This window comes from Paralichthys olivaceus, chromosome 12 (genome assembly GCF_024713975.1).
Source record: "Paralichthys olivaceus isolate ysfri-2021 chromosome 12, ASM2471397v2, whole genome shotgun sequence".
Lineage (NCBI taxonomy): Eukaryota > Metazoa > Chordata > Actinopteri > Pleuronectiformes > Paralichthyidae > Paralichthys > Paralichthys olivaceus.
Genome location: NC_091104.1, coordinates 7,357,274 through 7,372,812, shown reverse-complemented (window position 1 = coordinate 7,372,812; position 15,539 = coordinate 7,357,274). Strand labels below are relative to the sequence as shown.

General features: G+C 42.8%; 1 protein-coding gene across 1 annotated transcript; it reads left to right on the top strand.

Moving 5' to 3' along the window:
- The first annotated feature begins 84 nt into the window (after positions 1-84).
- gng2 (guanine nucleotide binding protein (G protein), gamma 2) lies at positions 85-14,331 on the top strand. Its single transcript, XM_020097835.2, has 4 exons — positions 85-734; positions 7,398-7,474; positions 12,011-12,126; positions 13,060-14,331. Exons 3-4 carry the CDS (start codon positions 12,040-12,042, stop codon positions 13,186-13,188), a joined length of 216 nt encoding a protein of 71 aa, XP_019953394.1. The 5' UTR covers positions 85-734; positions 7,398-7,474; positions 12,011-12,039; the 3' UTR covers positions 13,189-14,331.
- Positions 14,332-15,539: the final 1,208 nt, after the last annotated feature.

Below are 15,539 nucleotides of genomic sequence, written 5' to 3'. Positions count from 1 at the left end.
GTGAGAAGAACGACCTCAATCAAGACACTCTGTCATGTCGTCCATCTTTATAGACAGTCCATGATCCAGAACACATGTAATGACTGTTTGCGATGCAGGGTGTTGCTGTTGGTGTCAAGTGTTGAATGAATGTTTCTCATATAGATGTACAGTAGCAGCTAGTGAGTCAAATGTGAGATAAAAAAGAAGAAAAATGCTGAGGAGAGCGATGCAGGAGCCAGTGTGAATATTTATCAGCAGGGAAATCCAGCCAGTCCAGACTGTCTTCTGTCCTGGTATGCATTTGTTTACCGTAGGTGTTTAGAGAGACAGTCAAGGCTTTTCCTGTGGACCTCTGGGAGATGCAGGGAGTGTGTCCTTAAAGCAGAAAAGAGAAGACAGAGAAAGGGAGGGAGAGGAAGAGGAGGAGGGGGTGGGTAGGTTCTTGCAGCCTGAGCATTTGGCTGAAGGGTGGAGACTCAGAGCAGCAGTGAGGAGGGAGGCAGGGAGGATCTCAGCTGGAGCAGAGAGAGAGAGAGAGAGAGAGAGAGAGAGGGAGAGGCACACAGAGAGAGGAGTGTGTGCGTTGAATGTACGCGCCTGCCTTGCTGACTGACAGACGGACTGTGTGTGTGTGTGTCTGTGTGTGTGTGCGTGTTTGTGTGTGACAGAAAGAGAGAAAATCGCGTGGACACTACTCTGCAGGACTGGATACGTCTGGCATCACGGAGGAGAACACGCACGCTACAAGAAAGGTAGGATTATTCTACATTTTTGAAAGGCAGGTGTTATTTATATTGAATTTCTGTCCTGGTGACATCTGGGTTGATTGCATCCAAAACAGGGTGTGTTCCAGAGGAGCAGAAGGGGGGGGTGTTCATCCACACTGTCATTTTGTCAGCGCTCGAGGGGCAAGATTGATGCCGCTGGCTGGTTTGCATCATGGAATCCCCTCCTACCTCTAAAAATCGTAAAAAAAAAACAACCGCCTGCTTCTTTATTTTCCTCACCTCCCTTCATGTGTACATTTGAGGGGAAGAAGAGAATGGACAACCTTTCTCTTCTTCCACCCTCCCTCTTCTGCCCTCAGGATTGGGCAGATCTTATAATGTGGAGCCAGAGGAATTAAGGGCATCTGTTTCTGAGGGATATTTGCACGAGGACAGAGAATGAGAAAGATGAAAAAAGGGGGATGTGGCATACAGAAGAGGGGGATGCAAGAGTCAGGGGGGCAGAAGAAAACCAGAGAAGAAACCGACACGCCTCCCACAAGGTTTTCCAGCCACTCTCAACCCTCTCGCTCCCCCATACCTGGAGGAGAAAGCAGTTGACCACACACAAGCTCCATGTAGTGGTTGTATCAGGCAGATGGCTGAGAGAGGAGGTGGAGGAAGGGGGAGGTTGTGTTTTTATGCCGTTCATAGACAGATAACGTCTCAGACAGTGGTTTGCATTCACAAGAAAACCCAGAAAAGGAACAGGATGTGCTGTTTTTCCCTTTCTCAGCTCGTCATGCGAAAGCATCGTCATGCAGAACTCACATTAAATCATCCAATCGTGTGTGTGGTTGTGTCTTACACATGCAGGCCTGTTACAAATACACACAGCGAGTCAGAATTACGCAAGAGCTCACATCCAGGCAGCTCGTACTGTATCTCCAAGGCAAGCTGCTCCAAGGCCACAGATTTTTTTCACACACGTCAGTGTTTAGGCTACAAGAGACGTTCAGTGTCCAATGTTACACCAGGAACGTCAAAAACCCTGAGAGTTATCTGGAACGCAGTAGAAAGTATTGAGCTCTACAGGGGAAAAGGGAGGGATTACAGAGGAGAATAAGGAAACACGAGCAGCCGTTCACGCTTTATTGACCACTTTGACCTCTCCACTCCCTTCACAGCAGTCCACTACAAGAATTCTTCCATTTCAGATCAAAATGTGAGTTTGCCAAAAGCATCTGTCTGCTCGAAGTCATGTCAGTGTGAACCTGAGACCTTAAAAACAGACTAACTTGTGTCTGTGAGATGTAGACCGCTTCAGAGGGAGGAGTAACATGAGGTAGGAAGGATGTTGTTGCCCTGGAGGCCTCGACCGTTGTACAGGCTGCACCTGTTCGTTTCAAACAGTGTTGATCTTAAAGTTTACTCAAACTATGGTTTGTCACGATACAAACTTCCAGAGGTATTTATTTATTTATTTATAATGGTTTGAGATTCAAGTTGTCAAGTCTTACAGGGAAGGAACAAGTCAACCCTCATGTTCTGTCCAGTCAGATCTCAACTATTCCATAGTCCTCGACTTTTCAAGTCTTAATTTAAAGTCTTTAGGGTCTCAGAGCTCTCAGGGTCAAAGGAGCTGTCCAGTCTTCTGTGGTAGGTCTTGTCCAATCAAGTCTTGAGACAAGCACAATCCATTTTTTAATTCCTTGTTTTTGTTACTCAAGTCTGAATCCAGTCAATGTCTCAAGTCTACAGTCTTTGGGTCCATGAGGGTAAAATATCATCTTGCTTTTAAAGCTAAAGTCAAGTCTTTACTGACTATTCCACCAGAGCTGTTTTTAGGCCTTTCAGGCCAAATACAAGCCCAGGTCTTGTCCAACCAAGACTCAAATCAAGACCATGCAAAGTCAGGTCTCACAGTTGTCAGTCACAAGTCCTCTTATTTATGACATACATCTAATCTAATCAGGTTTTTTGACTAATTTGATTTTTTTGTGAGAAATCCAACCAACTCTCGGCTGAGATCCATTAGAAGTGAGGTCTCAAGTGCTCCTTTGGTGATTTAAGTCTAATCGAGGTCTAGCTTAAGTGTTTTCCACAGAAGTCTCAAGTCTTTTAATTCACAATCCAAATCTTGAGTCAAGACTCAAGTCAGGTCTCCGGTCTCAGGTCTTTGAGGGGAAGTCAGAGTCAAGGCTAAAGTGTTCTGCATCACAGAACTGCATCTTCAGGTCTTTAGGTAAATGCTGACCTTAGACTTTCTACTGACAAACGCTCTCAGTCAGTTTCTGGCAGTTTGGATAAAATCTATGAGTCTTCCCTGCAGCAGGTACACTTTCATTACTCTGCAGTTAGAGCAACTCAGGGTCTGAGGCTCTCTGAGGAGCTCACTCACACTCTCAGCAGAAACTAAACAAGCCCGGATGTTTGTAATATTGTTAACAGCCCAGGAGTCTGGCCGTGTTATTCTTGGCATGCTGATTGATTCCAGAGGAAAAGTGTGTTCATGCCTCCGAACTCAAATGGAAATGCACTAGTACTGCTCATTCCACACTGTTAAAGCCCAGAGATGAGAGCTTAATGTTCACAGGATATGGTAAAGGTCGTCATCTGTGACATGGGGGCAGGAAGGGCTGTGCGTTGTTTCTACCCCACTTACTACACTGCATTATGTAACACACATATCAAAGGTCTTTTAAAATAAAACCACTTGTTTGCCGCTTTAATCTAACAAAGAAGAAACATGCTGATCCTTGATCGTTTGATTTAATAAACATAATGGACCAAATTTGCGCTCCCTGGAGCAATGAGCATCCTCCCTGCTGCCTCCTTGACTCCCAGGGGATGCATCATTTCCTGGGCCACTGCCTTTTCCCTCCCCCCCTTCTGGGACCTAGATTAACCCTCAACACACACACACACACACACACACACACACACACACACACATCATGCAAGTGCATAAACACACATACACCACAACCTCGAAGATGGCAGGATGGGCAGGGCATGCTGGGGGTGGCACAGATGTCCGGGCTAATCGAATGATCACGGGTGGCCTTGGTCTGACCGAGAGGCAGCAGCACGAAGTGAAACCAAACACAGACTGTGTATTTCTCCTTTAAAATGAACTGAAAGGATAGTTTTACTGTTTATACTGGGTTTGATTTTAATGTAAGTGCCAGCTGTGGTGCATTTGCTGCCATTCTGCAAACAGTTTGTCGACGTGTGTGTGGTTCTTTTTGCTGTAAGATATTCCCAGTATCTTTAGATTTGAGGCTTTGACGTCATAACAACAATTTATAAAGATGCTGAAGATTTGGTGCTTTATAACTTCACTATTGTAAATATTTCACCAGAGCAAAACCTCCCTCCAAACAATCTCTCTTCCCAAAGTGTGGATCCAAACCACAAAGGTACTATTAGATGCCTCCCTGGGGAGGCAAATGAAGACCATAGACACTAAATGTTATGTGATAATAGGACCTTCTACTTCACTTTTAGGATGCTCTATTTTTGGGGCTAACCTTTCCAAATGTCCCATATTCCTGCAAAGGGTGTTGGAGGCTGCTGTGATGTGAGGTCCAGGTCATGCTGCTCACATCCTGGTACATTCAGGAATGGTGATGGAGAAAGCGGCTCAGCTGTCACAGTCGGCGTCATCGTCCCCAGACGATCACGACCTGACGGCTCTGCTCTCTGTGTCCCGACTCTTTGTGTTCGTGTGCAGGGGGAGCCATGTCCTTTCTCCAATTCAAGGGCATGGACCTGTGCTATATTACATTCAACAGTCAATATCCTCTTGATCGTGTTCATTAATAACTCCAGAGGTCAGTTTTAAATTACCTCTCCTTGCTGCGGTCGCTGTAAAACACTCAAGAAGAGGATATTACTGCCACTTTTATCTTCCTGCCAAACTTTTCTTTCCTATTTCCAGCTTTTCTCTATTTTTATCTCATTCCTTTCACCATCTCCTATCAATTTACGACTCTGTAAATCTGTAAATCTTTGTTTAGCTGAGCGTGCCCTTCACCGCCTCTTGTTTCACAGTGACATCGCAGAGTGTACCTCATTGTCCTATGACACACTGAGGATGGAACAGTCACTCAGTCACACTGTCAGGGCTCGGATGACTTCCACCGCCACATTGTCTTTGAAGAAATATAAAAAAATACATTTCCTTAAATCCACAGGGGGGCTCTGGATTCATTTTGTGAGTTTTGTAGTAAAACACTTACTACAAAAAGGAAATGACTCACTCAGCAGAGAAAAGGACCATGTCAGCTTTTACAGTAACAAAACTGGATTCAGGAGTTTTTTCTGTGATGAATAAATTAGCATTCTGGTTTTTTCCAGCAACAATAACCCACGGGGCAGGGTTTAGTAAACTGTCAGTTGTTTGCATCTGAAGTTTGTGTGGCCCTCACAACTTAGCCCCTGTTTATGTTGAGCAGGGGTCCCATCCTGCCTCCGCTCAGTCCCTGCAGACCCTCGCAGGTTAATCGCTGGCTCTCCAGGGTCCAGACGAAGGAGCCAGGGACAGATTTTTAATTACCACGCTCTGATTTCACACTCTGGTCATCACAGAGGATGGAACACTCCCTGCCTGGCCGCCTTAATTTCTCTCTTTGAATGGTGTAAAGGAAAAAAAAGGCAGAATAATAAGGTGTGCACTACAGAAGGAGAACGGGGGAGAAAGGGGGGAGGATGAACCAAGCTGAGAGTCAGCGTGTGTGGGAGTACATGAGAGATCGTCATTCTCGACAGGCCAGGAATTATATTTTCCTCGCCAGGATGTTTCCTGCGGTGCTTAATCACCCTTTAAGTCAGCGACACCCAGAGTCGAGCAGCAGCTATAATCACATCTATGGAGGGGCCCCGTCATGAACACAGACCCCCCGAAAACCCCGGAGGAAGGGGTTCAGAACAGCTCCAAATGGCAGGGCGAGGATGGCAGAGGGGGTCAGATTGATTCGGTGGTGTTGGCAGAGGGACAGAGGGTGTTGGGGGTGTTTTAGTCCTGAACACCTGTCGGCCACAGGAGGGAGGGATGGGAAGCAGGAGGCTGGAACACAGGATAGAAATGGATCACCAGACACATCTCATCATGCATATTTCTTCTTTTTCCCCTCTCACTGCAGTTCAGTTCAAGATGCGTTGCCGACATTAAGCAGAGAACAATATCGCCAAAGCATCTAGATTTAAAAAATCTGCTTGCTCTCTCTGTTCTAACACTCATCTCATCCCCTCATCTTGCACACTTGCATCAATGTGATGTCACACACATTCTACAAGCAAAATCTAATTCTGCACTTTTTCTGTAATATGGTTACACACACTAGCTAATTATGAATTATTCATCAACAGAAGATTCAGTGAAAGAACAGAGACTGTAATGTGATAAAACTTTTCACGTCTCCACTCAGTCCAAACCAGCAGCACACAACAACAAACAGTTTTTTTTCCTGAGAAGCGTAAATGTGAGTCTGATGAGTGGAGAGCCGGATGTCTCCGAGGGCGAGCACATGCTCTGAGCAAACAAAACTTGGTCACAAGCTCCAGGTCATGTGACTGTTTGGCTTCAGAACCCGTCTTTCAGCCGGAAAGATAATGTCAATAATGATTAGTTGAAACTTAGTTTTGCATATTTTCTGACAGTGTATTTCAGTTAATATGTAAAAGAATTAACATAAAAAATATGCAATTTACCTGCACGATGTAACTGAAGAAAAGAAGATTGTTCCACTTGTTTTCCATTCAGATTCAGTAACATATGATATTATTTATTGAGATATATATTTCAAGTTATCTGGCTTTGTTTTGTCAACGTTTTCACCAGGTCAGTGTCACTGGGAAACTTTTTCTGCTCTGGTTTGTAAATGGATGCTTCAATGTCACGTTGCTTTAGTGTGATTTACGATGGGTAGAATTCCCTTCCTCTGCAGATCTTCTCATGCAGGGTAATTGGCCCATTTATCAGAAGCAGCAGAGTGAATGTGTTGGACCAGAGAACGAGAGACAGAGGAGTAGATAGAAAAGAGGGGTGGACAGGTCAGAACCGACAGGACGCAGCCAGTTAGCTTAGATAGTCTCTATGCTAAGCTAAGTTAACCAGCTGGTAGCTGTATCTGTATTAACAGACATTTCAGATTGTTGTGGCTTCACTTTTGGGAGCTGTCATCCATCTTTAGAAACAGTCATTAGTTCTGAACATCGCAAAAAAACTAATCTTACAATAAAAAAACACTGAAGACACATAACCCTGCTACTTCTTGTTGTTCTATTTTCTAGGCCCAGGCTAGCGGGACAGCAGTTTTCCCTGTTTCCAGTCTGAGTTAAGCTAAGCTAGTTACAGCTTCATGTTGACTGCACAGACATAATAATGGTATCAACCTTTAAAACCTTAAATTCACGACTTCCCTCTGTTTGTTGTTGTGTTTTTCCATCAGTGTTTGACTTTGAGGCCTTGAGTTTGTAAGAATGAGCTGTGACATTCTGACACACAGTGACCAGAGGACACACACACGCACACGCACACACACACACACACACACACACACACACACACACACACACACACACACACACACACACACACACACAGTCTTGGCATAATTTATCTGGAATGCAGGGATGAAAGCGCACAGAGCCTCTGATCAGCGTCTAAATGTCACCATCTTTATCTTTCCTCTGGGTTTGCAGAGAGCGAGCTGGACACAAACTGCTGACTGAAGTGCAGGCGGACACCGGGGCAGAGTGCGGAGGAGTGAGCAGACAAGGTAAGTCACGTCAAGGCAAGAGGAACAGGCAGCGCAGCATTATCAGAGGAGGCAGAGACCCAGCACGTACACAGCGGCCAGTTTAACATTACAGCATGAGTGGTCAGTGATGACAGCATCTCCGAGCCGCTCAGAAACTTTCTGTTTGCAACTTGTGTGACAGCGAAGAGGTTTTCAGTTCATGGCGACGGCTCACACAGTTGAGGCCTGCGTCTATCTGAATGCATTATTTATCAGTGCCCACAATTATCAGCATGTTGACACCATGTGTAACATCTCAGGGTGGTATTTTGAGCAGCTGATAGGACGGAAGGAAGGAATGAGGGACGGAAGATAGAAAATGGGGTTATATGAGCAGCGGATAAATTATATCCTGAAAGAAAGAGTAAACCAACTCCCAAAGCCAAAAGGTTAGGCCACTGTATTCTCTGCTTATCGTTCTTCTGAGGCCCTTTCAGTTGCCTTCCAGGTACCAGCTCCTCCGCTGCGTGCCCCCCCCCCCCCCCCCCCCCCCCCCCCCCCTCCATAGATATGAAAATGTCGGGCTGGCATTTTGGCACGCTCCTCCGACAATAAACAGGAACTAACTTTGTAGATGCAGTGACAGCTTTGTTGAATGGCTTATCTTTAATATCAAGATGTTTTACATATTCCACACATCCAGGACATGAAACACACTCCCACAACTTTCTGCACATTGTTGTGGTACAAAACAAACGTGTGTTGATCAGTGAGTTTTAGAGGTTTGTTAGAAACAAACTGAACTGACACACTTAATCAAATCAAGAGATTTGAATCCTCTATTTTCATTCAGGGGTTCCATCCATATTAGCACCATCATGCCAAACTAAGATGGTGAGCAAGTTAAACATAACACATGCCAAACATTACCATATTAGCATGTTGAGCCTGTTAGCATGATGACATTGTGATTTCTCCTCTCCAAAGACGAGAGAGAAACAAAAATCATCCCTCGTATTTCAGCCCCTTGAGACGCTGTTTTTAATTTTTGTTTATGATATTTACTAAAATCATCATGTCTCTCTGTCAGTCTCACATATAACTAGGTTATTGTCTCAGTGTCTGATCGTTTTCTGTAAAAAACGAAGCCCTACTTTTTCATAGACATCCCAGAAACCTTTAAAGAGTGACATCTCTCCCTATCAATAGTCTGGTGATAGGCTGGCCTGCTTTGACGTTTCCCCTGAGTGTTGAAAGAATGTTATGGCCTCGAAACACTACAAAGACTCATTTCTACTCAGTTACGCCCTTGTAAGAAGTCTATGGCCTATTTTTTTGTTTTGGCCAGGGAGACATCTGAGGTTTTCTTGCCAGAGTCACAACATATTTGTGCAAAATGAGCCTTTTAAATGATTTTAAAATAGATAGAGCAAGTCATCCTCTAACCAGAAGGTTGGCAATTCAATCTCCGTCTCCCCCATTCTGCATACCGAAGTGTCCTGAAATACACTGAACCAGCTCCATCTGTGATTGTAAGATAATACAGGAAAGTTGGCATATGGCTTCCACACAGGGAACCCAGATTATTGTATTTTAACCCCACAAACACTGAAGCCAGGAGTCCACTGAGAGGAAGTAATCCAAAACCCCTCCAGATGGTGTAAACACGACCTGGACTCGTTTCCTTTCCTCTGTTTCTTGAACATTTCTTCTGCTTTTTAAAGCAAAAATAACATTTGGGACATTTTCAGAGTAACCTGCTGTTCAGACTTGACCCATTTCAATCTGACAACAAAACAGATGTAGAATTATGTATTCTGACACTTAGCTCAGTTTAAATAAAAGCACTATCACCATAAAAGGTGAGACTCTCCTCAGAGTGAGAACAACCAGGATCGCTCTGCTGCGCTGACTGTAAAACCCAATGTTTATTAAGGCTGCTCAGTCTGCTGCAGGTTTTGCTCATGAATCATCCTCAGGCTGTCACTTGGTTTACACTGACGCTGGTTCGAGATATTCCAGTTCAGTTCAGATATGTGTTTCAGCCTTAAAGTGGGAATGGGAAAGTGAATAATGTAAAATTTCCCCTAAACCTGTGTTTGATAACGTCTTCTAGTCACTTTTGAAATGTCTAAGAATAATACACTAATCTCTTTGGGCTCATGCTGTGCATAGAAACTTTATGAGTGTGGATAAAAACACCCACACTGTAAACTCTGTCAACGTCAAACCTGAAGCCACGAAATGCTTTGTAAATGAAGACTGTTATCGTAGATGAAAGCATATTAAAAACAGTTCATCATCTGATCAGACACCGCTAACAGTGATAACCTTTACATAGAGACTGATGTGCAAGAGACCAACGAGGTATATAAAAAAAGATTTTTGCAGAACTTTAACATTCACAAAGAAACAATATAAAACACCAGAGGAAAGAAAATGTCTCTTTTGAATTTAAAATAATATGGAGATGACATACTTGGCTCTGAGAATTTTATTGTTGTCCTTTTTAAATTTTTTCATTTTGATCCCCTCCACAGATTAAACAATGATTAATAGAAAACTCGTTAGGAAACTTGAAAAAGAAAACACATCACCATCCATACATGAATGAGAATCATCAGAACGTATGTGTCACTGACTGACAAGAGGTTCTGTGGGGAGTCTGAGTTTATTAAGAAACAGGAAACTAACATGTAACAATGCAGGGCAATACAAAGACAACAGAAAAAATATTGGAGTTATCACGTGAAGGGAGACAAAGAGCAGCCGGTGACCCTGTGCTGAGGTTGTGATTAATAAAGAACGTCAGGTCATCAGGGTTCAGGTCGTGTGACACCACAGACTCCTGCGGCAGTTTACCGGCCTGATGAGCAGATGTGCCACCATGGAGCATCAATATTCATGCTCAGCTCCTGCACCTCGCTGAGATCAGTGTTGACCTCACACTGAGTGGCACCGCAGCGTGTACGGACGGATGATGGAGGGAGGGAGGGAGGGGGTAGCACGGGGAGGATTGATCCCACACCGAGGAGGATGCTGTTTTAGAGCGCACACAGCTTGATCCGGTTAATCAAAGAGGTTATAAAAGGCAGAGAAGCAACTGAGGACACGGAACTAAAACTGTGAACCAAAAGGTGGCAACTGTGAGGGAAAGTAGATGGTTGGTACAACGTGGTAAAAACAGATGCTTCCATTCATGTGGGACACCAGGCCTCACTGAAGAGCGTCATTCAAGTCAACATCAAAAGCCAACACTTGGGATGATGGGAGATCACCACCATCAAAACAACAAATTAGAGACGTGTAGAGTCAAAAAGAACTGCAGCTTTTCTGTAAGACACTGATCTGGGGATTCCACTCATCTGTCTGTTCACTACACTGCTTTGGCTGTAAGCATCATACATATATTCATTTTTCTGTAAACACAATTGCATCTAACTTCTTGTATAATGTCCTGACAGGTGACACGTCCGAACCGACATCAGTGACTGTGAAAACTTAAACTTAAAATGTTTGAATCTCAAAGCTGCTCTGATCGATATTTCAGATCAAATGGCTCATGTGTGTTCAAGGTGAACAACGTCACTGTGTCTGTCCTCTCCCATCGGTGTTGTTGCCAACAGCAACAGGCCTTGGAGAACAAAAATCTCATGAGCTCATACCTCGGGGACTTTTGCAGCTTTACCCAACATGTTTCTCTTGAAAATTAAATATTTCATTTTCAAGTGGTACTCATATTTTTTTCTTTACTGGCAATTATTGTCTATTTGAATTCCCACCACGCTAAAAAGTAATTTAAGTGTGCACGCAAACAACTTGACTAAACTGTCATCTATCACTTTATGTCCAAAAACTAAACAGAAAGTTCTGCCCTTTTGTCCAAATATAAATAAAAAAACCTGCAGTGTTGATACTGTCTTTATTGAAATGTACTGTTTTGCATTTAACGATAAGATAAACCAAACCACAGAGCACCAAACTGTGAGCTGTGCCAGACGCAGGTAGAAAACACTGGGCTGTGTTTGCATCTGTTGCCCAGAGGTGACCTGTCTTACTTTGCATCAGAAATAAACTCCATCGGTTTATCGATGTATCGCTCTTCTCACGAGGCGGAGCAGAGTCTGAAGTACGAGCAGGTCTGAAGAAAACAAAATAAGAGTTTTTGTCTGTGAAAGCAGTCATGTCACTTATCCGTTTATCTATTTTAAATATAGTCCTCGACAAACCGCTGCCCCCTCACTCTCCTCCCACCCTCTCTGCCTCCCCCTCACTGCCACGGACTGCCTAGCAACTGACACCATAAATAATGTGCCTGTGTGTGTGAGAGTGTGTGTGTGTGTGTGTGTGTGTGAGAGAGTGTGTGAGTGTGTGTGTGTGTGTGTGTGTGTGTTCGCAGGCATGTGATGATAATAAACAGGGTATCTGTTAGGAGCACTCCTCTTTGCATGCCTCTTGTATTATGGTGTTCGTCCTCGTCAGTGTCACACTGTGGCTGAAGTACGATGATGTGTAAACCTCTCTCTGTCTCTCTCTCTCTCTCTCTCCATCCCCCTCTCTCCTCCATCTACACAGAGCACACAAGACCCGACTGATAGCGCCCAATGGCGAGCAATAACACGGCCAGCATCGCACAAGCCAGGAAGCTGGTGGAGCAGCTGAAGATGGAGGCCAACATCGACAGGATAAAGGTGCGTTGACACGTTTTCCAGGCAGCTCTTAAACCCAATGAGAATGTTGGACTGGAATTGATCAGCAGACTTTAATATGACCTATGCATTGTCAAACTTCAATTATCACTTATAGAGGGGAGATAAAAATAGACGAACACTGGGGTCTTGAAAGTGAAGCCAATGTGGAAGTGCCTGAAACCTGCATTTCCCTTAATGACCAGCAGAGGGCGACTCCACTGACCACAGTCACTTGATCGATAACGTCACTTAACATTTTCCTAAAGAGTTCATGTTCTCACTCTCTAGTTTCAAGTCCTCTTCAACACAGCGTGATGTTCATTTCGTAAATTATATATTGACGATAAAACACCATATGCGTTGGCGGCATGGATACTTTCCGATTGACAGCTAGCACTGTGTAAGTGGGCGTGCGGCGTCGAGGGGCTGTCAGTCAGGCGTCCAGACACATTTTCTGAAAACACATTTTCCAAGTTCGCTCTGTAAATAATCGAAAGACGATCTGCAGCTTGTATTGATCCAAACATGATTATCAAATAATTATTAATCATATGATGTCATGAAGGATTCAAAACTGCATTTTCAAGGCAGCTCTGCATCCTATAAACACGACCTAGAGATTATATAGATTTAAAAATAGCTTATAATCATATGGGAAGAGTGATGTCATCATGATGTCACTGGGAAATGAATGCATTAAAATATAAAAGAAGTTACCTGAATCCAGGTATATGCTGTATGGCTAGCCCCTCTCCCCTGATTCCAGCTAGTAAGCTATGCTAAGCTAACTGGCTGCTACCTGTAGTTTCTTATTTTCTGTATAGACATGAGAGCAGCATCAATCTTCTCATACAACTAAGTACATTCCCTAAAATGTCAAAGTTCTTCTTTAAACCTTGACCATTCTGACACGTGTGTGTTTTTTAAATCCAGGTTTCAAAAGCAGCGGCGGACTTGATGTCGTACTGCGAAGCCCACGCCAAAGAGGACCCTCTGTTATCGCCGGTGCCAGCGTCAGAGAACCCGTTCAGGGAGAAGAAGTTCTTCTGTGCCATCCTGTAAACTCGGCATGGCCCCTCAGCAGCCTGCTCAGTGTGGGACTTTGAACGAGGACGTTCAAAATACGTAGAAATCTTCTAGTAGGAGGGCACGGCGATTAATGCCCCCTCCCCCCCTTTCTCGAACGGCACCTACAGAGTGCACAAATTAAAACCAGAGTTAACATGTAAACATTAAAGGGGTTGTGATTGCTTTGTTGAGGGGGGTTGCAGCATGTTGAAGGGGTCTGAGCTTTTTAGATGAAACAAAAGGGATGATATTGATAACGATGATGATGATGAGGAGGAGGAGGAGGGGGAGTATGATGATTACCCAGAGATGCAGAGTGATGGACAACCAGTCAACCAAGACAAGTCTTCAGGTTGTGACGTGTACAAAACAAAACAAAACAAAAAAAACAGATAAAATGAGAATAAAAATATCTTGTGGTTGTTTGGGGACTTCCAGTTGTTCTATAAATGGTTTGTTGGTGGCTCGAGCTCCGTAGGACAGAAAAACAAAAAGTACCCTTCCACTCGACACCACCTGAATCTTGGAATGTTTTTTAAGTTGTTTATTTTATGTTTATTTTACCTATCACCTAGATATCTTTCTATAACTGTACGTGTTTACTGCTCTGTTAACTTCTTCTTTTTTTTTTTTTACACCAACAGGTTAGTGAAAGCTTTTTTAAATGGGATGTTTGAAACATTCCACTCCGTGATTCTCTTTACAAACACCTTTCGGAAAACAACCAAGTCTCTGTGTATCAACATCTATCTGGCAAATGTGATGCAGTTTGTCTCCTTCAGATACAAACCCTCTTTCTACTCTTTGTATAAAATGACTAGCAAGTAAACTGTGCTGTGCTGTGAGTTCTGAACCGTTGTGTTTGTATCATTGTCTAATTACATGAAATGAGCAAAACAAGCTTCTCTTTCCTTTCGTGTGGAGATTGTATGAAACGGGGGCCCGGCCTCAAATGATTAAAAGGAGAATGATTCAGTGTGGACGTCTGTCAAACGTCAAGGAAAAACAACGATGACCGACAATTTTGAGACGATTGACTGCAGAAGGCATCAGAAGGCTGAAGATTGGTTTGGATGCTCCTGATAAACTTACTTTTATTTATATTCAAACTAAAAATAAACTGTTTTAACCTTAAAATATTCATATGTTCACTTATTTTTCTTTAAATTAGCAGGAAGAATAAACCTTTTTTTCTACTTATAACAGTTTATTAATTTATATCTGCTTTAAACTTTAAACTGAAGCTCCTCAGAAGTTTTTACATCTTTTAAAACATTTGAAGAGTTTGAAATAAAGTGGATGGATGGATCAAGGCAGTTCAAGATGTTCATCCACTGTTCAAGCACCATTTGTTTTCTGCTGCAGGAGGTGGTGCGCCCCCTACAGGTATTTTACGTGCAACTGCATGGATGATATAAATACATGTATGATTTTTTTTGCATCTCCCTTTTCAGGATTATGAGATACAATTAATTTACAAAAACTTGCATCTTCGTCTGGCGTTAAATGAGGTTACCAAATGTGGAGGAAAGAAAAATCTACCAACGTATGTTTACACAACTTTTACATGTACATTGTCAAGATAAAAAATCTCAATATAACTGGTGGGTAAACACACATCCAACACAATCAACAAGTTCATCATCCAGAAATAAGAATAATACGTAATGTTCACCTGTTTCACAACAAGACATTAAATAACAAGGCAAATAATTAAATATTTAGATGTCACCTTGTTGTGTTAGTACATTTACTTAAGCTTAAATTGAGCTGTGTACTTCTACTTCTGTCATTGAAGCAGTACAGTATAATACACGTATAAGTCCTACATAAATAGAAGCACTGTACCAACAGGACAAAAAGATATTGTCAGAAGTGGGATTCGAACCCACGCCTCCAGAGGAGACTGATTTTTTTTTGCATCTCCCTTTTCAGGATTATGAGATACAATTAATTTATAAAAACTTGCATCTTCGTCTGGCGTTAAATGAGGTTACCAAATGTGGAGGAAAGAAAAATCTACCAACGTATGTTTACACAACTTTACATATACATTGTCAAGATAAAAAAATCTCAATTTAACTGATGGGTAAACACACATCCAACACAATCAACAAGTTCATCATCCAGAAATAAGAATAACACGTAATGTTCACCTGTTTCACAACAAGACATTAAATAACAAGGCAAATAATTAAATATTTACATGTCACCTTGTTGTGAAAGTACACTTACTTAAGCTTAAATTAAGCTGTGTACTTGTACTTCTGTCGTTGAAGCAGTACAGCATAAAACACGTATGAGTCCTACATAAATAGAAGCACTGTACCAACAGGACAAAAAGA